Source organism: Neopsephotus bourkii, unplaced genomic scaffold (genome assembly GCF_033783945.1).
Source record: "Neopsephotus bourkii isolate Nb327-2 ecotype Australia unplaced genomic scaffold, CSIRO-AGI_Nbou_v1 NB_140, whole genome shotgun sequence".
Lineage (NCBI taxonomy): Eukaryota > Metazoa > Chordata > Aves > Psittaciformes > Psittacidae > Neopsephotus > Neopsephotus bourkii.
Window position 1 is genome coordinate 992009 of NW_026900657.1, and position 25979 is coordinate 1017987.

The window sequence follows — 25979 nt, forward strand, 5'->3', positions numbered from 1 at the left end:
GTTACAGGTAAAAGACAAGTCTCGGCCTGAATACCAGCAAAAGACATACCAAAGGAAAACCACATTGTTTGCTTGTGTGGGGAAAGAAAAAAAGGATGGGACATGTGTGACCGTGCCAAAGCCCACTAGACAAAACGTAGTATAGCCATCTGTGTGTACAATATGCAAGTGAACCACGGATTTTCTGAAACAAGGAAACAGATAAAAGGTGAATTAATATACATCAGTTCCTGTGCAACATTCTATCGGTAAGCAGAGCAAAGATACAAAGAGCTGGGAAGACAGGTACCACTCCTTTTAAAGCCTTTTGATAAGAATTCTTGAAAAGGATCAAACCAGTTGATCCTACAACTTACCAGTGCTAATGTTTACAAACTGCATTAATCATTTCCCCTTCTACTTCTTTAATTTCAAGGACAGGAGTATTTTGTTTGTTATTTCATAAATAAGGCATTTCTTCACAGTGTAGCATCTGTTAGAAGGATCCAGGATGGACTCAGGAAGAACTGGGTTCTGTTTCAGTGCATAACTCAGGCTGCGGTCTGTGAGAGAACCTAAAGCTTCACAGTGGTCTGCTGGGCTTGAAGGTTGTAAACCACGGCAGGAAAACTGTTAGTACCTTATTTTTCTATCTATCTCTGCAGCAACATAAACTCTATCCTCCGATGAAAATCCCTTCCTGCAAGGAGTGGTACTGTATAAACCTTTCCTGCTTACAGGAAAATTTATGTTATCGTAATTAGCCGCTCGGGTATAAATTATAGAAGACAAATGTGTTAAGCAACCATGTTAAGTCATATCTATTTAAGTCAAAGCTCTTTCCATTTTTTCTTTAGCAAAAATGATCCTTAAAGAAGCTGGAGTTCGTTAAAAGGCAAAACTTGTAACTCAACAAATTACCTTGCCATATGATTACCAGCTTTGAACACTGTTCAAAGAATACTTAATGGTAATAGCACATTAAAATAAGCTTATTGTAAAGAAAGTACATTCTTTGCCTTATTCCCCATGTCTGTTCTCATATATATGTTATTATTCGTGTTTTTAAAATGTTCTATTCAGTCCTGTACACGTGATCCTTTCCAAGGGTAATCACATGTATTTTTGTAATCTGTTAACTTTTTATCCCTTTAATTAATGAGATATGATTAGATACCTGCCTTTGGTAACACATTTGTAACAGTGTACCTTTTGGAAGAGATTTAAGAACTGTTAATAACAAAGCCAATTTTATTCCGAGGAACTGCTATGCTGTTTACTTTGCTCTCCATATGGACAGCTAAGTTCATGAATTAACTTAATACTTGAAATTCACTGATTTTCAGGAGAAAAGGCAAGTTGTTCTCTGTCTACCTATACTTCAGTTTCTGTCCTATTACAAAATATTACAAGCCTCTGTTTCTTCCATCAGACCCTTTTTTATTATTATTTAAAAAAGAATGATCCTATTTTCTGTTGGCTTCCAAGATAGCTTGTTCCCCACTGATTTATCCTTGTTTATCAGTTCACCAGCTGATATTTGTTGTTGAGAGTGTCAGATACACAGACTCCCGTGAAGCTGTTCTAATTACCATCCCATGAATCAGTTGTCAAGTGCTGCTTGTAAGTGGCAAGGCCAGCAGTCCCCTCCAGGAGATCAAGTGCATCCACTTATCATAACAATAGAGCACAATGGACATACTACACACATAGCATTTAGCACAGTGGCATGAACATACAAGGCACTTCACAAAAACACACAAGAGAAGTCCTAATTCAAAAAGGTTTATTATCCATAAATCACTAGAGGAAGAACATATGGGGGGGGGGGGGGAATAGGAGAATGTGTGGCATTAAAAATGAAGCAAGATGTTGGAACATTGTTTTAAACACTGACCCTTCACCAGACAGGGCAGCATGAACAGCAGACAATACAGAAGTTTCATACTGTGAGAAACAGTTGCCAGCCCATTTTTAAAGTTGAAATCTGAGGATTTCACATACATTTAAACACAATACTAGAGGCCAAACCTGCAGTTAGGCTGAACTGTGCAGTTCCAGATTTGCTATTTCTTTTCAGAAGGTGTCAGAAGCAACTCTTAGTCAGAAAACAATATACAGAAAGTTTTCCCTTAGAAATGTTTCAGAATGTTCCATCTTCTTGATAAATACAAAATAATCAGATACAACAACAAGGAAAAAAACTGTATTATCAGCAAATTAATCTGGAAATTAATATAGCTTTCTGTAAGAAAAAACCTCCATACTACGCTTCCAGCATAACACACGGCATCTGCTTCTTTAAAGACATCAGAATACATACATTTATCACCAAAGAAATAAGCTTCTAAAATAAAAAGCATATATCAGACTGCAACCTGTTCTGAGTTTAATCTAAATATGCAATAGTTATACTGTTATATATATTATATATAATATATAGTGCAACAGTTACATATATTATGTATATTTTGTATATATATAATAGTTATACTATACATTATACTTAAGCTACTAAGAGATAAATGTGGAAAAAGAGAGAGGTAGGAACAAAGGTTGAATATAAAATGGGTGTCCACATAAAAGCTACTTAAAGTTGGGGGTTTGGTGGATTTTTTCCCCAACCAAATGAAGGAAGTAACATTAAGAGCAGGCTGATGGCTGTAGGGAGATCTACACCACTCTATAAATGTGCTTTGCACATTCGTTAAGAAAAACAAGCTAGTACAAGGATTGATTGCTCCTAACATTTTTGCTTAAAATTGAAAGATCAATCCAAGTATAATTATGTTTAGGACATTTCTGTAGACAAATAGCATTAACAATCTCATTAAAAAAATACTTTCATTGTATTTCAAGCATTTATATGTGATACAATAGTTATCTCAATGAAGTACCCATTACTCTGAAGTTGGCATCTCAGCATTTTCAGGTTATCTAATCTACCTCATGTAATTTTATGATGCAGATACATGGATTCCTACTATCCATTCCTACATGGACTCAACTACAGCTGAAGGCAAGCCATTTCCACTATCTGATTTGAACAGGATCATACACTAAACTTGTGGTCAGCTGGGTACTGAGAGGAACACACTTCTCTGCTGCAGCCTCTAGAACAGAAACTGTCCTCATTCCTAAAGTTTACCATAGGTCTGTCGGCAGAAAAGATGCAGCAAAACGCCTGTCACCTGGGACACAGGAAAGGATCCCATTATTAAGAGAGCTGACAGCTCTGTATTAAATAAATGAAGACCAAAACACTGATTTCAATATAGTAAAAAAACCAGCCTACTAAAAGGCAACACGGATCAACATCTCTAGTTCTGTGCATTGCCACCACCTGGAACTCCGGGTGAACATTCAGGTGTTGCTACAATGACAGTTCATATGATGGACAAACCCCGGCTGAACAGAGAATGGAAAGTTGTTTCCACTCTTGAGGCTGTATGGGGGAAAATGTCTGAAAACACAAGTTCTTTTGACAGTCCTGGAACAGACATTTGAACTGATGGAGGTTAGAGAGTTTTTCAGTTCTGAGTACTTTTGACAATCACGATGCCCACTTTTGCTCAATTAAATCAGAAGCTCCTTTGCTTCCTATCTGTAGTTGAGGGTCAGAAAGTCTGTGTGGTACATCAACAAGAAGAGGCAAATTTACGACTCGGTTTTATCCACATATTGGTGTTATCATAATACATACTACAAGATCAGCACCACCAGTTCAAAGAGAAAAGTAAAAAGGAAGGGGAATCCTTACAAACACTAAAATGTTTAGCAACCTCCAAATGACTCTTCAGTTTTGGCAGCAGATGGCTCTTCCCACATTCTGCATCACCAGCGGTACCCAACATGTTTCTACTATTGTGTTTTCTGCCTGTAACAGCATTACTCACTCTTGTCAGCAGAAGAGACTTTCTAGATTTATTTTGTTGGGTTTTGTTTCAAAATACACGAAGCTAAATAAAGCCACACAACAACCAACATCCTACCTTTATGTACTGCAGCATGCTGTATTACATTGCCCCATTGGATGGCTTGTGGCATGCATGTCACTGAAGTGTAAAATATAGCACAAGCTGGCTTTTCAGCTGTGGCATGCTTTTGCAGAGAGACTGGAGTGTGACACACTTTCCACTTCACTGAGACATACCACATGTTACAAAACATAGCTGTCCCATCATATTTCCAGTTAGTTAATACAGGAAGATTAGCGGCATCTCAAGAGATTTGTTTATCTACAAGGCTTATTTGACCAGAGCTACCACTGAAGAAAAGTACATCTGGAGCTCCACTTTTCAGATCAGAATCATTGTTTCTGGTATATTCTGGGCTAGATTTTGTTCTTGTGTGTAACCAACCCATCCTTTTATGCAAAAGTTACAAACCTGCACTGTCTTCGATCATTTCTGTAAATCTTGGAGAGTGTTTGTTAGACTTATATCAAAGATGAACATTTCTATGATCAGCTCATTAAGCTTACAATCTGGTAGGTGTGTTTCTTCCAAAAATATAGCATAAAATTAATTTCAGAGTTGTCCTTCCTACTGAAGCAAAGTTTATCACTGAAATAAATGCAGGTAATTTATGTTGTAACAAACGCTACACCGATCTTCAAGATCATACAAGAGGGACCAAAATCAAAACTGTAGGGAGTTTTTGTATATTGAGAGATACAGCCATGTGTCACAGCTTAACAGAAAAACATCAGATATCTGGGAGTGTGACGCCGAGAGTAAACTGGTGCTGAAGTATCTCAGTTCCAGCCAAATTTCACCAAGCACCTGCAGGACCCAAAGAGAACCTTCAGCTACCCCTAGATGTTATAAACTGCCAAAAGACATAAAACTCCATATCAATACCATAGGGTTTTTTTTTTATTCTGAAGCATTTTTTATTGACACTACTGTCTGATCAATGGTGTATCATAAGATGGCATAGTTACTTTAGATGGCAGTTGGTTACGACAGCATATGTATATTAATTGCATATATTTAAGGCATTATTTGTTACATTTAACAAAGAATCCTACCAAAAGCTAAAAACAATCTGGGAATCAACAGAACTCATTCTTCTGAAGTGCACTACAAAGCTATTTGGAAAACACAGACCAAATTCTTTGCTCAGCTGTTGTGTCGCGCTCCTCTGCAATCTGTCAATGTGAAAGGGCCCAACTTATGTGTGACTGAATACTTAAGATTTAAAAGATGTCTTTACTTGCAACTGTTAACATGGCCAAAGTATAATGAGGGACCAACTATTTTATCCTGTTGATTCTTGTAACAAAATTCTTTACATTTCAGGTTGGGGTTTTTTTCTTTCTTTTTTTGTGTTTTACCTTATGACTCATGGCTCTGACAGGCCTATTGGCATCTTCTCATCTCACATGTAAGCACCGCCAACAAAGCCAGGTTAAGCAAGCAGCTCCACACCCACCTGCCTTGCCATCCCAACTCCCATGAAAAACCACTTTTTGGAGTCAACATTAAACACAAAACCTTGTACCAACCTGTTTTATCTCAAATAGGTTTGCTGCTGGTGTCATCAACAACATAAGCAGAAGCTAAGGGGATTGTGCAGCACTTCATCACCTCTGTATTAAGTAGCCTCTGCCTCAAACTGCATGACAGCAATCATTATAAGACATCTTTCAGTTGCTTATGAGTCTACTAAACCTTAATTGTTTATATGCAAGTATATGGCTCAAATTACAATTTCTGAGAAGCTTGAAAACAATCCTGTTTCCAAGAGAGAATTAGAGGGGTTTAGAGTGCATATGCCTGAAGTTGAGTGAGATAAGCTTAGATCTTATGGCTAAAGCACTTGAAAAGTGCTGTGAACAACAAAGCCTCTATGAAGTTCTGGTCACATCAGGTAGGCCAAAATTTTCACAAATGCCTACTAATTATATGTTCTTATTTCTTCCCTGATTTACTTTATGACTTGACATTACAGACCATGTTCTGCAGACCTGCAGAATCCTCACTGTAACTGAACTCACCGAAAGCTGGGTTTGAACTTAGGGAATAGTACCTGAAAAGAATTACTTTGAAGGAGAAGCTCCATAAACAGCAAAACAAATAGCCTGCTCTTCTTGAAACTGGCTTTAAGGCTGAGCTCCTATATAAATTGCTTAACATAAAAAAAAAAAAAAAAGAGTTAGCTTATGTAATAGCCTTTCTCTCAGTGAAGCCACCGATACAGCCACTTCCTTTACTGGACCACTTTTCATGAAGTTTGGTTATAGTGAAATGCTAGTATTATCAGCTATAAGGCTATTTCCAGGAGGAATTACAATTGCTAAGGAAAGGCACGCAGAAATACTGCATTCTCCCCAAAGAGTCACATAACACAGCAGATGCTGAAACAGGGGATACTGTCCTTCAAACGGCACAGGCAAAATGTATTGAAACATTTAGTGTTACTTTATTAATGCCTCATCTGGACAATGAGGTAATTATACCAAACAAGTACTCTATTAATAACTTAAATCACAACTAATTGCAAAACCAAGTGAGTAAGCAACCATACAAAAATGCGGTAAGGGGTCTCCTCTAGTGATATTCTGAATGTAAGACTAGCTAGACTTCAAAGAAAGAAGGGATTAAGCAAGCTCTGGTTTTAAGACCATACCTTACATGTTTTCACCAAGGAGCCTTCTAAAGCTCCATTCTGAAGCACTCAAGAAAAATTCACGGCATTATGAATTTTAAGTTATTTGTAAATTTAAAATTTTAAACCTAACAAAATATATTCTGCTTCGAAAAACAGATCAGAACTAAAGAAAAATAGTAACAGATCGTATTTTTAATAAATTCCACTTATTCTGTTTTTATTGCCTTTTTCCATACTTCAGAGATTTAAAAGGAATCTAATCCAAACGTGACTGCTTCAGCTCAGCAAACTCCCTTGATGTTTACTCTGTGTATTAAGTATTATTGAAGGGAAGAAAAAAAAGAAAAAGGACAAGAAGGATTTCACAGAGACCACTGTAAGAGAGAAAATGGCATTCAGTAACAGATGCAAAGTTCAAATACTGTCAAGTTGTAGTGGATTACTCAAGTGGCAGCAATTGTGTAACAATAGAGATACAAGGGCTGGAAGTGAACGCAATTTGCAATTAGCTGCTCAAACTAGGAGCATGAAGCACAGCCCTTGTTTAGGAAAAAACATTAAACAGCATATTTGAATTGTTTGAGAACCCAATATCTGATGGTGTTCATATCCTCAGAAAAAGAGAACAAGTTCAGTCATCCTGAAATTTCTGACTGTTTTGCAATGCACTTTAAATCCTTTACGGTACGTAACATCGAAATAACCCTAGAACATTTAAGGAAAGAAAATATAATCCTCAACTGTTCTCTGGGTCTTTGTCACATTGATTTATAACAGTTATTCCTAAGACAGACAAAAACACCCAGATGCAAACAATTACTCTATTTTTGTAGGCAACAAGTGAGGTGGGTGGTAACTGAGAAATCTCAAAAAATCCTGTCACAATATTCCGCTTTTTCTTAAGTAACCCTCATCACACAACAAACGCTCGCCACATCAGAGACTTTCCAGGGCCTGAAGGGCCACTTTGATTCCAGACCGCTGCAGGCATTAGTGGGGACGTAATTAGGGTAAAAAGTTCAACCACAGTTCCATGTCTAGAGTGCTGCCAGAAATAAATTTCCTCTCATTCACTGGTTTCTACTGTACCCTCCCTGAGAAACATATTGAAAACACATTTATCTTTGTAGAGTTTGTTCCTCTTCTAATTAACTTTATAGCGTTTACAGTATTTAATAATTTAAAGTGGAATTTAAAGTGGCCCTGGAACCAGCAGCTCTGCCTGTAATGGCGCTGTGCATTATCTTTTCCCTGTAGTGCTTCTTCTGACAAGTTACTCAAGGAAGGTATGTGCTCCAGCTGGTTTTATCTAGCTGTGCATTTAGCAAACGGCTACTTCCTTCCCTCCATCTCCTCCCCGTATCATTACACGCACGGGGGGTTGGAACAGCAGTAAAATGAAACTATGCCTCAGCTTGGAAATCTGCTCTCCCAAACCTCCACACTATCCCAAGGATCGTTTAGGAAAGGTTTATCTTTTTACAGCATAATAAATCAAAGCTTTAGAAGGTCAAAATTACCCGTAGTTCTCACCAACTGGTCAAAGTTTGGCCCCAAATACCCATTTTCTTTCTTCCAGTTTTGATCCAAGATTAACAGTTTATTATAGTTCAGAGGTTATTTCTTACTATAGTACACTCAGACAAACATTTGGGATATCAGAAAAACACCAGATCTTTCCTATCCTTGTATGCACCAATGAAAGCACTACTTTGTTCCATTCTCATTCTAATTCGTGAGAAGAATTCACAGAATTACCAGTAAAAATTACTTCAATATTGCAAAATTAGTTCAAGTACATTAATTACAGAAACAAGCTATAAGAAAAAAGTCAGGGCTCTGAAGAGCTCCAAGATGAAGAGCATTGCTATCTTTAGCACATAACAATCAAATCGACCCTCACTAAAAGGAATTCAAACTACTTTATTCAGGGGTTGCATCTCTCAGGATCTTAACAGCTACCACACAACCTGTTGAGACTAAACGTATTTGTTCTGCAATAAACAGTGAGGATGATGTTTCTCATCTGCTAGAACGGAAGGAAATCTTTGCAAGGCAGTTGATAGGCCAGTACACTTTGCTGTTAATGATGCTTTACATGTTTTTCCAACAGTAAGAGCCTTTGGGGCTCAATACCTCAAAGGTAACAGAAACAAGACAGCTTTACTCAGAAGGTCTTCCTATACTTTTTAGGGCACAACCAATCACACTCAGTTTGCTCTCTAGAAATTTAAGCAAAATGAATTTTGCATGGTCTTCAATAAAAGACCACAAATATTTAACAGATTTCATGAAATCTACTTCATGGTGTCCAATACAATTGAAAATCATAACCATCACCCAACGCATTTTGATGTGTGAGCTGAAAACAACCACCCTGTAGTTTAACTTGACTGGATACACCCTTTACATACTCAACTGCATGATTCAGGCTCTGGCATAGGCAGGTGAGTCCACGGCACAACCGCTGCATTTGCAATGGCATTGCAGGAAAAATATTCCAGGGAGAGTTACTCGGAGCAGTGTGAGAACTGTGAACAAGAACTTCATTCATCATAGCTGATTTCCTTCTCGTGGGTGATCCTTGCGGAAAGCTTTGCTGTTTGTCTTCGACAAATCATTTCACAGCTAGCTAATTTTAAACATTAAAAGCCACAGACACTTCGAACTGGACACTGCATTTTAGCATTAACCAGTTACTTTGTCAGATAAGGAACAGGGTCATGTCATTCTAAAATCTGAACGTGAGAAAATACTAATGCTTTAATGGAGTTGTTTCTATTCTTACTCATGTAAAGCTGCTTTCTACCTAAACCTTAACACTCCCACAAACACATTCCGGAGTTAAACTTGTGTTAAGGTTGGTAGGTTTTAATCTACAGTAGCCATGTCAATAAAGCATGCTTCCTGAAAATGTGCTGCCAATTGATTTGCCTTGTAAACTGATCAGCAGGGGAAAAAATGCCAGCTAGCCAAAGTTACGCATTTTGTTTGCTTCAACTACTCCTCCTCCTTTAATTTGCCCTTATTTCCTTTCTCCTCCCATGATTAAAAAAGATTACCTCTTGCTTCTCATGCCCTTAAATGACCTCCATCCAATTCTTCAAGTCATCTAAAATTTTCCATCACTTGACATCATTAAATTAATATGCCTTTCTAAAAATATACGCTAGAAACCTCACACATGCACCAGGCTGGCTGCATCGGTTACTGATTGAGATCCTTTACTCTCCATAACATAGAAGGTTGAAAAATCTGCTGGCCTCAAGCTTTTTAATCTTCTGTAACTGATCTTTCAATAAGCTAAACTCATAGAGTTACCTGATTTATCATACATGCCTACGTAGGATTTTGGCATAAGTTCCCAATCTCTTATGCATCTATATTTGGCTATTTGAACAAAGGACAAGTGCACCAAAGTGGCAAATATTTTTTGTAAGGATGGCTTAGAGAGCTGGGTTGCATTTCAAGATCTTCAAGACTCTTTTTTCCCCCATCTCCTGCTGAATGATTCATTAACAGAAGATTAAATAACGATCTCCAGTAATGTGGCTGTTGGGACGAATCACAGGATTTCCACCTTCTTTGTTTTGCTCTGTTAAAAAAGGGATGGGCAACAGAATAAAGCATTATAGCAAGCAAGGGAGACCACAGCTCATGGTTAAGGAGTTTTAGCAGCAAAGCTAGCCTAACAAATTTCATCCTCTGTGCTCATTCCCACCTTCCTGCTACAACAGCATGCATCCCCGGTTGCACCTTGTAATTTTGCATGCAGCTGCAAAAACCAGGTGACTGGAATAATCCACATCACTCAAAAATAAACCCGGAGCGTTATTTTTTACTTGGATTGTTTCTGCCCTCTCCTTTACCATACAGTTCTACAACCAGCTGAAGTAACAGCCCAGCGATGCAGAAAGCAGCAGCGCAGGGGCAGCAGTACAAGCACATGAGGTGAGTAGGAATTTTAAGTTGTCTTTGCTGATAGTCACTGAATCACAGCACGAAAGCCTCCCCTGCTGTAAGCCCACAGCTGCACTGATGCAATCCTTTACCTAGACCAGTATGCTCTCCATTACAAGAATTCTGTCCCCTATGTATAGTAAACTGCTCAGCTAGTAAGGAAAAGCAAAAAATCTTTAGAGTAGAAACAAAGTTTGGTAACTCGTAATTAAGCATGATGGGGTAAACACTTGAGTCATCAGAACGCTTGGCATCTGAGGAAAGCTAAATAGTAGGGTTTAAAGTCTTTAAAATGTTCTGTGCTCAGGAGAGGTGGTTTCATGTGTAAGACACTGCCATCACTCATCTTGGTCTTCCCTGCACCTATGCATGCTTCCCCCCCCCACCTCCTGGCATGGTCACTTCTATTTTGTCAGCTTTCTTGTTACCTATGTTGCCTACTGAAAGACAGGTCTGGAATCATGCTCAAAACCATGATTCCTTTCTTAATAATCTAAAATAAAACAAAATTATACTGGTCAATTTCCCCTTAAACTTCCCCATTAGCTAAAATGAAGCATTTACTTAAATTTAAGACAACTGTATGCTTATATTTGAGCAGAACAAAAAGCGTGTCAGATGTAATTGGGATCTCTCTAGTATACTCAAAGGTGTTCTATAGATCAAATGTGCTCCTATGGTATCAACAACCCACATGGGAAACACGGGAGTATATACTTGGTCTTATCTAGTTATCTTCAAACTGATTAGCTCCAAACAGGACACATTGACTGGTTCTGCCAGGCAGTTCTGTGGCCAACCCTATACTATTTTTGAGAGGAGGGAAGAGGGGAGAAATTCTGTTCAGTTTAGAGATTACTGATCTCAATGTTTCACCACCTAGAAAATTAATTAATACATAGCAAACCCCATCAATTCATTTTGTGAGTGTATAAAGCTCTATCTTACTGCCACAAACAAAGCAAGATGCCTCTACCAAACTCCACAGAAACTAAATCTATGCAGATGTTCTTTCCTTTTCGGTTTTCCTTTAATTTGCAAATCTTGTAATCTAAGACTGAAGTTGACTGAACCAACATCTAAACCGGCACAGTGGTATCAGCCAAAAAACACAATCTGTTTCCCATTTATGTGTCAAGACTGCATCCTTTTGGGGCTGCATAAACTATTGTTTTGAAAAGATTATACAGCGAATCACAGAACGGTTTGAGTTCGAAGGGGACCTTTCAAGCTCATCTAGTCCAACCCCCCTGCTAGGCATTTCAGGCATTTTATTAGATGGAAAATCTGACTTTGGAAATGCAAAAATGTGTTTACCAAAAGCTAGTCAGAACCTCAGACACAAGGCAGAAGTGTGCATCATCACTGTAAAGATACTCCGTGTGGGGATCACAAGGACTGAGATCAGTGGCAAATCTCCCTCAACAGAATTTTTACATAAAACAAGTGCAAAGTTTAACACGTAAGACACAGGAGAATTAATTTTCTAGAGCAGGTTCTTAACCGTGACTCTAACAAAGAAGTCAGGATTTAAAATTAACCAATATTAAAATAATGTTAAGACCTTAACAGTGATATTCAAAGTTTTATCAGCATATATCAGTGACGACTGTATTAGGTTACATTACAGAGAAGATGCAACCCAAAGTTACCAAAGTTCCTCAAAATCAAATTCTAAGTTAATACATTGTTAAATCTATTTTAATTTATATTAACAAGATATTTTTATTCCTATCAAAAAATCTGTAATTCAGTAAAACATTAGGGGATACCCTGAGTAAACTGTTGTATTTCTAAACTACCAAGGAGATCTTTCACTGTGTAACAATGAAGAAAAATTCAGGAATGAAACATAAACACTGATTTTAGGCAAAGATTAGTTTGCATAAAGTACTTTTAGACCCTTCTTTGTTTCACAATGAAGGAAAGAAGTGTAAGAATATTATCAGAGATAGAATTATTTATTAATTTGTTTCCATTAAAGCACATGGTACATTAGAGTGAAAAATACTGAAGTTATTTAACATAAATTATATTTTAAGTTATCAATTCATAACTACTTGAGAATTTTTGGATTCCAGATTGGCAATTGTTCTACATTAAAAAGGGTACCTTTCTATCCTATTTCCCTCATTATAGTCTATTTGCTTTACAGCTAAAGCAAAAGAGAAGAATTTCCTGATAGTAACCACTAATGCAGACTAGTGGTCAGAATCAGGAAATCCCGGCTCCTAACTTGAACGTGTCAATATCTCATTGATAGAGACCTAAAAGATAAAATACTATTAAATGACAGCACAGTGTATCTAGATAAAAACTCTATGCTATCAGATTTACATTATTTAAAGTTTTAGCCCCTTTAATGCCTAAAATTTGCTTGTGGAATTTTCATGCATGCTGAATTCAAATTCCTCAAAGATTACTGTACACATTTGAATATATGTGTACCAGTCCATAGAATCACAAAATATTATCAACACTTCTGTAAGTACAATCACTCATCTATCACGCAGGACTGTGTACACAAGGTATAAACAGTTCTAACACCTAGGTTTTCTTATGGTCAAAAATGTGATCATTTACAACAATTCCTAAACTCTAATGCAGATTTAACAACCTACTGATGTTTTATAGGAAAGAAAATGCATTTATTCTTCACCTTTCATCCAAAATCTGAACAACTTCAAAACACTTTCTAGAAGAGCTACTGAAAATGGATTCTGCATAAATAATTGCCAGGAAAAACAATTTCAGTTAGGGTATTGTCTCCAGATACAGCAGGGCCCAAACAGCCACCAAATCTTCCAAAATGTGAACCATGTCTCTTATTTATTAGTAACAGACCACAACAGAAACTTATTTGGAAATGTCCAAATTACCAGAGTTGTTCCAGGAGCAAGTGTGAGCAGAGCAACCAGAAGTCAGAAACTGTGAAGAATTATTAGGTCATGTAATCAAATGATGATGGAGGCTGAAGAATTCAAACTTCTCTTCCCTAAAATCATTCTCCTCTGTGAACGATTCTGACACAGATAATATAACCTGGATGAAATTTGATTGGGAAAAAGCCAGAGGACTATGGAAGTAGCAGAAACACTTCAGGAGATCACATCTTTCACCTGGTGTCCTAACGAGGTTAGGGAAAGAGTAGGCAGGGCTGTGCCAGTGGTACTGGTTTCTTGTGAGACCATATATTTCAAAGATAAGGACACTGGCCCTATTGTCATAACCATGTCCAATCTTATTCAGTTTATATTAAAGAAAGACAATGTAGTTTAATGCATCAGTGTAACGGACTGTGCCTTGGAAGACTTGCATTTCACTTTCAGATTTGCTTTGAGCCTGAAGTCGCATTTGGGAAAATCATTCAGTCTTTTAGACACACAGTTTACCTTTCTGTTCAGCAGGAAATATTTTGGTGTCAGTACTACATGATTTCATTTATTATTTCACCTGCCATTTCAGTAGACAGAATAGGCCTCCTATTCCCCACACATTTTCAGTAGTGTGCTGACAGCTGCAGGGTTTCATGCCATAGCCAGCATGATCTCCAAAGCAGGTGAAGAGATGGCTGTAGTGAACACATCAACTGCTTTGGAATAAATGCTCTAGAGTAAATGTAGTATTTTCTTCAGACACGTGATTAAACAATGTATTTTATCTGTTTACAAGCATTAAGATACATAGGAAATGATGTTAAACACAAAACCTCCAGTTAAGAGCAGAACTAAAACTGCAATTCAGGTTCTGAGGCCATTTGTAACACGGCTATTTTAGTGGTCTACACAAATTCTGCTTTATGCATAACAACCATTACATAAATGTAATCAAATGATCTATGAATGTAACAAGAAAAACAAACAAGTGTAATGCTTGAGCCAATATAAAAGGAGTGTGACTCCAGATGAGGGCAAACTATCAATAAACTCTTCAATTGAAAGCTTCTGACAAAACAGGTAATTTGCAAGAACTCCTTCAAAAGTCATTTGCAATGAACAGTAAACGTAGAAAAATGTTTCAGTCACCTTTGTTTTGAATGATGTGCTAGCCTTCTGGTCGAAGTGGAAACCCTGATTTTAAATCTTCTATTTGCAGGTATTTAACTACTCATAAGTAGTTACACAAATCAATCCGTTCACTTTGAAAACACACAAGCATTTTTTTGTAGAAAAGCAGAAAGTACCAATAATCTGAATTATTTTCATTAACTGAGTAATAGAGCAACAATGAAAACAATGATCCTTACAGTTTGTTCATTTCTCAGATATCTCAGTTTCTAAAGCAAAGGTATGAAGGGAAGTAGTTTTTTCCACCCAAGATGCCCTTTACATACACAAATATACTGCATTAAGACAGGAACGCCTACAAAAGCAATATTTGCATCTCCAGTTATATGCACTCTTATTTAGAAAAAGTTATTCATGAGATTACATCCACTTACAGGGCAGGGGAAAAGGAAAACAGTCACCATAAACAGCTTTGCAAGTTGTAAATGCATCAATAGAAAGACATGTCACTCCTCTGCCTACATGGTTTTTGTTTTAAGGCAGGTAACTTTAATATTCTAGTTTAACACAGTACTAATACATACAGAGAAATGTACAGAGACCTCATAGCCTTCTTCCACACCCACAGTGATTAAATTCTTAACTCAAAAAGGTGCGGCACGGAGTTAGTCTTACAACTGCACAAAGATTTACTTCAACTGTTTAGCCTTTGGATTGCTGTGTAGAGGATTACCCTCGAAAAGCAAGTATTTCCCTGTAGGTATAGATATAAATCCTCTGCATTGTTTTTATCAACATATCAACCATCAAAATCTTAAGGCCCTCTTTCGTAAGAAAAGCAATGCAAAAAACGCTATATAGAGAGCACAAGACCAGACTGTTACCTTATTTTTCTAACTCAAAGAAGTGGATTTAACACGTATTTTGCTAATAAACAATGAACGGCTGGAACAACGAACTTGCTTGGTGCTTGTAATTCACGACTGCTGCTTGAAAGCATCTTTTAGCTACTTTTTAAGACACAGAGATTGCTTTAGACACTTCTCAATAATAATTCTGAGCAGGATTAATATCAGAAAAGGCTACTCATACAATTGTGATCACACTGAGACAAGCTTGAAACACCTCTTCAGCTATTTTATATCAAGAGTCTCTACTTTTTACTCCTTTGGAAATGTTTAAGTCATAGGCAAATGTGTGCTGACACGCTGAAAAAAAGTTTCAAAGCACTTCACAGTGTTACCCCATGAGCAAAACAGGAACAGAGCTTTAAAGACGTAACCTACTGGCGTTTTTTCAGATGACATTACAATTAATACACATGACCTTCTTCACAAAAAACATCCTTACCCACAAGATCCAATGCTTTTGCACACACCAAGTAGGGGCCGCTTCTCAGAGAAATTATCACATTTCTGAGCACCTAATAAGAGGAAACAAAGAAAAAGCAAATCACTATATTCAGTTTGTGTTACCTTTCAAAGTGCAGCTGTGCATGCTGTGGGAGCCCAATAGTTTGGAAGGATATTGAATATAGAATACAAAACTAACAGTCTGTACAAGATTAGTGATAGAAATACAAATAACAGGCAGAGTCAACAGTGGAAGAAGTGTTCTTGAAAGAAATAGCAATGAGTAACAAAACAAGCAGCAAAATCTTGCTAGGATTTTGGAGTTATTTTCCTCCTCCCTTCAGTTGGGGTTAAGGGTTCTGGAACTCTAACAGGTAATTCTTGCTCACTTTTCATTGTGTTAACAAAGTTGTCTGTAATGAGACTGTCACTAACTCTGGTGACACATACTGGTTTCCAGTTTCTTCTGCTGAGGTGTAAGTGGAGTGAAAGAGTGTTAACCATAAAAGCGCAGCATAAGCGCAGCCACACTCTGGAGCACCTGGCAAGGTGGCTGCCAGCGTCTGCACAAAGCACACCCATGCTTACAGCCCATGCCCTGGCCTAAGGAAATATCAGATTCAATTCAAAAGAGTCTCGGTAAGTTCTGCCACCAAGCGATTTAAGCCTTTAAGAAAGCAATTTCCAGCGAGACACAGGCTATGCCTGCAGTTCACCCAAAGTGAAAGCACAACTCTAATGCTAAATCCCATCTACTTTTCAGGTCAGCTTCACCAGGTAACACCAGCATAGCCCTGCAGCAGAGTCTGGCACGGGCTTGTCCTCTGCTCTAACCGAGGGGCTGAGACAATTCTGCCTGCCATGGATCTGTGCATGCCACCACCGGAGCTGGCAATGAAAACCAGCCCTCTGCCTTCCCAAACTGCAGTCACACCTTCAGCCAGAGGCATCAAGCTGTTAAATATGCCACACTTCTGAAAATGGGGGGTTCAAGGTTTTGAAAACCTTGTGTTCTTGCTACCTAACAGAAATAAAACTGAGTACAAAAAATCATCTCTCTTCTACTCAGGAATAATGTTTTACTGAATTCCAGGGTATGCTTCTACCCAGTTTAAACACCAGATTAACAACCACCACCAATACTACTCATTTTCCTTCAGCCTTTCCTATTTTTTCTTTCAGCTTTTGCTTTTTTAATTATCTATCTATAGGTATTCATGTGTATGGTGAATAATGGAATTGTACTTTTTTCTCCTCCATTATACACCAAACCCTTTGATCTATAAAGAATAATAGTGATACAGTGTGTTCAAAATTCAGTTCACAAATAGGGGTGTACTGCACTAAATCAATTCTTCCGAAAGGCACAACAATTAACAATATACATTTTCACATAACAGACCCTGTTAATTATTAATAACTCCGGTACTTGCAATTAATTTGTAACAAAAACTGTTCAGTGCTCTCATCTGTACAAGGAGAAGTCTTCCCTCCTACACATTTGGGTATTTATAAAGTCAAATGGATCCCATCAATAACTTCACCATCAACAATAGCTTTACAAGTAACCTAAACCAGCCAAATATATTTTCCTTCTATTCCTATTATTTCAAGGTCTTTTATGAGTCACACCTGTACTGTATGTACTGACCTGTGAATTGATAAATGAAACATATAGTTTTCTTAAGAACCTGGCAACCACTTTGTTTTGTACAGATGAACTCCATTTGTTTCTGCTCGCTTAGCTAGTCCCTCAGCATTAAGGGTGAAATGCTGACTACCAGGAGTTCTGACATTGATTTAAGTGGAGCCAGGATTATACCTTAAGTATTTAACAACACTTTATTTTGGTTTGTTTTTTTTTAACCAGGATATATTAGAGACATGATTTCATACATTTCTTTATGCTCTAGTTACAAGTTTAATGACAAGGAAGGGAGAACAAGGAGAAGGAAGGTGGTGGAGAGTACAGGGGAAACAACTGCACAAAAGGAATGCCTGGTTTTAATACCTACAATGGAGATCTGCAAAATTTGTACAATAGGTGCTTAAACTTCTGATTTAAATGAGGCCCTCATTTAAAAAAATCCATTTTCTACTTCAACTACATACTCTCAGAACATAAATATTAATGCTGTAGAAAAGGATCATTATTTTGAGGACTCTGCAGGGCATTAAATCAGGTTAATAGCAGCCCCATTCATGCGATTGCAAAAAGCAACATGTGTTGATCTCTCTGCAATGCTTAATGGAGCCTGCAACCTTTTCTAGTTCTGCGGTGGGGTTTAATCTCCCAGGTTATGGTGGATTAATTTTCATTTGTAAAATTGTGTTTATTTGCATGCGGGATGCAGTGACACTGCACACACCTGGCTCCACACAGTGTTTAACAGAGTGCAGCGGGATGATTGAAATGAAAAACAGCCAGCTAAATCCCTCCAATACAAAAAGTATTGAAATCCCATTGCAAAGTCTTTTTCCTAAACTCCTTTTACTCTAAATCCTTTTAATTCTGTCATATAACACTACAGCATTTATGAAAAGCTGAAAATCCTGACAAATCACACAATTAAAGTAATGAAAACTGCCCTTGCTGCCAACAAGGCACCACCTTATCTACAGCTCCATTTAGCTAAATGATACATGCTCTTTAACAAAAAACCAACAAAACAACTAACTTCAGTTAAAATGCTTAAAATTGAAAAAAATAATCTGTAGCTAAATGAATTTCATACAAATCAGCATGTAGAACTTTATGGAGTCAAAAGGTTATCCACACATAAGCTCAAAGCAGCTTATGTACTGTACTTCTGATGAAACTGTGAATAGCTATCTCTTGGGCCTCCCTAAGGCCTCTCAATAATGCCAATAATAATAGTAACACAGCAGAAGCAGCACACCTTTCTGAAGAGCAGAAATGAAACCCCAGTTGATTTCCACAGGAACTCAAGAATTACTCAAAACTACAAAGTCCCCTCACTTCCCTTGGGTAAGAAATGCACTGTTCAAATGTTAAATTCTGACCTATTTAGCAATAGTATACATGCACAATGGAGTATATCTGTCTGCTATGCAATTCCACTGATCAAGTTCCATCACGGCCATTTAGGAACAGTGCATCTCCCATTCAACTAAACTCCTCTTATTTCTGTTACTTCAAACTGTGTTGCACTTGTGGTCCTGCCCCATAACAGTGCAATAGCCAGCCAGTACCTGGTAATACAGCAGGCCACATGGCTGGCATTCCCTATGTATGGTTTCCACTCCCTATTTTGCTACCTTTTTTTTTGGGGGGGTGGGGGGGGTGGAGAATCTTCTTAACATTTCTTCATTGCTACCATTTTGTTTCTGCTTTTTACTGAACACAAGTGCAAAAAAGCATATGTGCTACTTGAAACAGATGCAAAGAGGCTTGAGTCAGTCCTAAGAATAGTGTGTGAATTCTCCTCAGCTTCAGGGTAGCATCTCTAAATGCTCTTTTTTACTGCACAGCTAAGCTTTAACTGCATTACCCAGTATCAAATCTGACCAATGATGCTGCCACTGCTGTCCTCATGCCAGAAATTCAGGTGCTGCTTCAGGATTAATGTTCTAGACCGTGACCATCATATGATTCCACCTCCTTTAACTCCCACCACCACCCAGACATGTCAACTTTCAATGTTCCTCTCCAGTACCTGCATCCTCATGCCCGTTTCTCACATCCTCCACCTTAGAACCCCCTTCAATTCCAGCTGATTTCCATACCTACTGCTTCCTCAGCTCACCCCACCCTCCCATTTCTGAGATAAGACAGCAACGTTGCAAGAAGCAATGGTGGGAAAACTTAGTCTGGGCACTTCTATCAGACACACAGCTATGAATGTTTATAGGAAGTTGGTCTTTCTTCTGCACAACACTATAGTTTTATTCTCTACTAACTATGTAGTTTCTATATGAAAAAGAATTACAAGATGACCTTGAAACACTTACTAAAGATCAATGTTTCTGAAGTCACACATTAGTTGAAGACAGCTAGAAATACTTCATTTTTATCGAATCTTGCATGAAATAAAAACCTTAAGAGATGTATCAGTCTAATATGGTCAAAGTTTAAGGTGTATTGGTCTAAAGCACTGATGTGGTGTGGCCAGAACTGCAATGGTGGCATATAGGTCAGTCCACACATCTTCAAAGAAATGAATACTTCTAAATGTCATGCTCCAAAAGTCTTCCCTGTATCATCTATAAAAGGCTTTCTTGCTATGCTTGAGAATTCCATTCTGTAATTTCTATAATCCATATGCATTAACATTCATTATACCACAACAACCCACATAACCTTACAAAATACCCAACTGAAGTGCACACCTGCACAACTCACACCAATCCAAACCAAGCTACCAACTGCTACTGCTTGTTCAGCTTGTAGGGCTAGTTCTTCTGCTACACATACTATGCAATTATTTTGGCCTTCAGGGACTTCAAACCACTAAAGCCACCCAAGTGGTTGAATATATACAAAACACACATCTGCCTTCCTTTAGAAAGTAACCTAAATATTATAGTTCTTTTAAGTATACCTGCACATAAAGCTAAGTCAGCTTTTGAGGTTCCAGTTTTATTTTACCAACATCAGAGATGTAAGCGGAGGAGTACAGAGATAATCTGCTGCAAAATTTAAACTTTCAACAGTTTCAGAATTTCAAGTGCAAAACTTCTGTGTCCCAATTAATTTTAGCTTTTCATATTAATTCTAGTTTTCAACCCTTCATCTGTAAGGTTTCTCTGGGTCTTTGTAGTTTTAAACATAGTACCTCTGAGTTCTTTCCTTTATTTCCTTTCTTACTTGCTTTTTTTCTCCACGTCAGTCAATTTGACTAAGCAGGCATATTCACTGTGAGATGCAGGACTATTATATCATCTCTTCTGCAAGCAGCATAATCTAGAAAATGGCCATAAATTAATTCAGTTCACTGGAGGAATTTATTTTTATAATGCTGAGACATGGAAATAGGTTTTAGAGACAATGACTGATCTAAACTTCAACACACAAGCCTGTCATCATGTCCCCTTTAACCATGAATTACCAAACACAATGCTATTCCTGCAGCCATTCCTAGCTCCTTGATCGACTTTTAAATGATGCAAGCCTGCCTTAATAAATGGGATAGCACAAGGCAGAAAGCAGGTATTTGGCCAGGGTTTTGTAAAACGACCTGGGATAAGCAATGACAAATGAGAGGCTGCATACTGTCTCATTTAAGAAAGAGCAATACTGTGATTTTGTAGGAAAAAGAATAGCAGAGCTAACAGAAGTAAATGTATTGTTGCCTTAGCACTGATTCCAGAAGTATATCTGCAAATGACCTTAAAATGAAGTCAAAACACGACAGATTTTTAAAGACAGAAGAGTTCTGACTCCTTTCTATTAGTGACTTCATAGGCCAAAGAATACACAAGTACTACAGAAAACCCACCTCAGTAGTGTTTTGACTGTTTCCATAAATATCACAGAAATGTTAATCAACAGAAAACGCCCAAGAGAAATGTAGGCGTATCCAAGACAGAACACTTCATCCTATACAGAACTCGGGATCATTTCAATTCTACAAGTTTGTATTCACACAGCCAGAACAATGGGAAAACACCATCTAGAGGGAGTGGTGAAAAACTGGAAAACATGTGGAACAAAGAATATGAGTACTTAGGTTAGAGTGGCTAAGTAAAGCCATTAGGTATTGTGGGAGATGAAACGCAATACACAGAAGTTTAGTAGTGAGGACATCACAAACCTGAATCATATAAAATGGAGGAGGGAGTTAATCCACCCTGATTTTTGCTTGGTCTCCCGTTATCACTAACTACAATGATGTTACCAACCCTGGTTTCCTCTTCAAAGAGAACAGCAGCTAAATTTAACTGGCAGAGTTCCAGCTTTGGTTTTTATCTACCAGTTAACGTTTTCTCCTTCCTAATAACCACAAAGTCGTCATTTGTCTCAAAGACAACTCTATATTCTTGTTTTGCCTGAAGAGACAGAAAAATCCAGAGGCCAGCAAGCCAGGCACCTGTATACTCCTAAATCAGTTCTAAACTCAGCCACAGCATACTGATCTGAAAGTGAAAAACTAAGCAAGTTAAAAGCTGTGCCAGCCAGACAGCTCAGCAGATAATGCAGCATGTGGCACACAAAGTGCCAGGCTTTAGTATTCTTATTTCTAAGACTGACAGTGTCCAGCAGAGATGTTCTCATATTCTTTATCTCCTCTCATAAACTCAGAACTTGGTCACAGTGTAAACCTTCAGTCTCCAAAAAGGCAATTTATATTGCAAGCTGCAGTAAATAATCTAAGCCATACCTACCACCAAAGGCAACAGTAACTCTGTTGAAAACTCTGTCCAGAGAAAAGAGTTAATGTCTACATTTTTCAGTGTTATTTACTGAAGTCTCTCCATTCTTTCTGGACATCCTATCCAGGCTGCAGACCAATCGTGCCATGAACACAAGAGACATCAAAGTGCTGCAGTGCTGGGCCAGGTCAGGTCTTGCCTGGTTTGTTAGCTCAGACAAAACCCTGCCCGAACACTGCAGTACAGCTGCCAGGTCAGAACAGTTCCAGGAGCCATTTCACTGCTCTAGCATGGCACAGAGCCTGAACTAATAAACCTCACCAGATCCAAGTTGGCAGTGTGCAAGGCCAGCTCCTGATACCACACCACATCCCTGCTACTAGTGCCACTTATAACCTGCTAAATCAGATTTGAGAAGGTCTCCCTTGCAATAAGCCTGCATGAAATAAGCCTGTATGAAGTAACTCTTTCGAAACAATGCTTTATTATGCTATGAAGCACATGATGCAGCAGAGGATCTAACATCAAAGGACTCTAGTATTTTAACAGAATAGTTGACAAACTATTAAGTTCTGCTACTGCAAAGTCACCGAGTTAAAACCATGAGCTTTCCTTTCACACCTGGGAATGAGCTTCTTATCACAAACTAAGATCTAGAAACAGGAACGTGCCAAATCCATCCACCAAGAGAGTCCTATTTTCAATAATTCCCTTTTTACAGCTTTACAGTAAAACAGTGTTTGAGCCTACTGATGGTAATCAGCTTCTCCTTTACAAATTCCTTTTATTTTGTTCAGAATCATTAAAGCTCATGTGTTAGTTATCTAAGGCCTCTTATTACAGCTTGACTTTTATCTGATTCCAGATATTGGTCAATGAAACATTCATGTACTTTTAATCAAAGATTTATTTAAACCAAGCCATGTAAAAAGAGATCAAAACATGTTTTTAAAAGGTTTGGCTTAATTTAATATGAGCTAATTTGAATAGTTTTCTAATGTAACAACTACCATTGTCAGATGCTAAATATATGCAATTTAGAAAACAGGCAATAACTGCTTCAAGGAGTTCATAAGCAGTGTAACTTACTAGACTGAAAAATCAGAAGGCACTATTTTATTATCAGAAAGAAATCAGAACTTATAGGTTCTTCGATTAATTTACTTAATTTTCATTTCTATATACACTTTCCTTTCTCTCTTTTTCCCTTTGAGAGAGGAAGGGGCATAGACATCCATTACTTAATGACACACACAATAGCAAAAAACCCCATAGCTCATCAGGAATTATGCCGTGTTCCCATAAACAGAATAAAAGGCACAATATGCTTGCAAAGTACTTTGCTTTAAGTTATTTCAACCTATGACAGACAGAACCACATCTACTTCTTCTAGTCCTCTTTTTAGGAAATTACTGAGACAATATACAATGTGTCATTTAATCTTTAACCTTCTTCATTTACTTTCTTTGAAACACTTCGTATTAGTATTATTTACTATACTGCTAATAATTCAAACAATGAGATTTTAGGGTGTAGTTTTTCAGTTCACTAAGCAATTCATAATCTACTACTAAAATGTGGAATCCAGCATAATACCAAAAAGCCTTGGTCATACATTTCAATCATGAAGTAAAACATGGCAACTAATTTAAAGCAGAAATGCTACTTGCAGCTGTACAGAAGAGCTTGCCACCTGAAGTTACAAGGAACATAGATAGAATCATAGAATAGCTAGGGTTGGAAAGGACCTTAAGCTCATCCAGTTCCAACCCCCTGCCATGGGCAGGGACACCTCACACTAAACCAGGTCACCCAAGGCTCTGTCCAACCCGACCTTGAACACCGCCAGGGATGGAGCATTCACAACTTCCCTGGGCAACCCATTCCAGTGCCTCACCACCCTAACAGCAAGGAACTTCTTCCTTATATCCAATCTAAACTTCCCCTGTTTTAAGTTTTAACCTGTTACCCCTTGTCCTGTCACTACAGTCCCTAATGAAGAGTCCATTCCCAGTATCCCTATAGCCCCCCTTCAGATACTGGAAGGGTGCTATGAGGTCTCCACGCAGCTTCTCTTCTCCATGCAGCTTTCTTCTTAGATAAGCTAAATGTTGCTGAAACCAAAAAGGAACCAGGACACCAACAGATCTTAAGCCTTTAAGGAGTCTACAATTAGATTTTGTGTTTAAATTGAACAGTGTTATTTTTTTATGAGATTTGCCTGTTTATGCATAGCTGCTTAAATTTTGCAGCAAGCTCTTCCAGGGGTTGGCTCAGAATCTCTGAAACAATCCAGTTCAAAAACTAAGCAGCTTCTCTTAGAACTCGATAAAACTGTACTGAAGAGAGGAGGTGCCCAACAGAACACAAGGGATCGTGATAAAAGTTCAACCACTAAAAAGGTCAAACTGTTTGAATGAGGTTTACATGAATTAAGCAAAAGTTTTACATAAACTAGATGCTAGAACCACCTCAAGCTCCAATTTCCATTCTCTCATTACCTTTACTGGAGCAGAAGAGCAGCCTTTCTTACAAATCTTAGTGCAACTGCTAAACTTGATGCATGCACAGACTACTTTATTGCATTTTCTTCATAATTAAAACATTAAAATAATCAGAAACGGACATTTTCTCCTTGTACAAACTTCATAACTTGGATCAACTCCTTCTTGCATTGTTTTACACGCATTGTTTCAGCTCCTGAAAGCGTAACAAAGACATACTATCCTTCTAAAGAATTTAAGGGCATCGCATTATGAACAGACTTTATAACACACTATAACAGGAGATTTGAACAGATGTTAATGATTTCTAGATCTGCTGCTATCACCCACCACCTTGCTATTAACAAAATAATTTCAATGTTATTTTATAGCAATAAAATATTGATAATGCTTTCAAATAGAAGCATTAACATCTCTGGACTGATCTCTGAGCACAGATACACCTAGATATCCTCTACATTACAAAGGAAGCAGCATTAAAGCTAAAATGCGAAGATGAAAGAGGAGAAAGCACTGGATTACAGAGTAGGAGGAAAAAAGAAGTAACTAATACTTGTAGAAAGCTATTATGAAAGTGACAAGTTTAAAATTAATGGGAAAATCTACACATCAGGTTATAGCAATGATTTGGACAAAAAAGATACATTTAATTAAAAACCATACAAATCTATACTTACTGATTTGAGGAGCTGGTAAGATCCGTGCAGCTCGAACTGGACCATGGCGGACAGAAAAGAGTTCTTGAGCTTCCCCACTGATCTGCAAAACACATGCACTGTGACCATACAATGTAAAAAAAGTATACATACCTGTAAATATATATAAACATATATACTTAGTATGTAAGAAAGTAGGTAGAAAGACATTACACAACAGGTAGGTAACAAAGTAAGTTGGCTTTCTAACCAACCAGCCACAATTTCTATAAATGAGAATATATATTACAGGTCTTGGATTTCAACACAATCACAGCACCAAAGATGCCTGCCTCTAACAACACATGCCTCAGATTGTGGGAACGTGATTCGAGCACTGTCTTCTCTTAATGACTACATGTTTTAAAAGAAACAAGACTTGAAGGTGACTGCTGAGTAAAATTCACAAGAATTCAAGGAATCAGAAACACAAGCATTCATTCTGCATAGCACATGATCCTAAGAGCAATGCAAACTAACCAATGATCACGAGTGGCAAACGGTGGTGGTAAAGATGAGAGACTCTGATATAG

At 37.8% G+C, this 25979-nt stretch overlaps 1 protein-coding gene across 16 annotated transcripts in view; it reads right to left on the reverse strand.

Annotated features, from left to right (window-relative positions):
* BCAS3 (BCAS3 microtubule associated cell migration factor) overlaps positions 1–25979 on the reverse strand; it is a 363292-nt gene that overhangs the window by 320238 nt on the left and 17075 nt on the right. For all 16 annotated transcript variants that reach the window (XM_061368506.1, XM_061368578.1, XM_061368559.1 and 13 more), the window contains 2 exons: positions 25429–25510; positions 15912–15984 (listed from right to left, as the gene is read on the reverse strand). In XM_061368506.1, coding sequence (XP_061224490.1) covers positions 15912–15984; positions 25429–25510 — 155 coding nt within the window. The remainder of the gene's footprint in view (positions 1–15911; positions 15985–25428; positions 25511–25979) is intronic.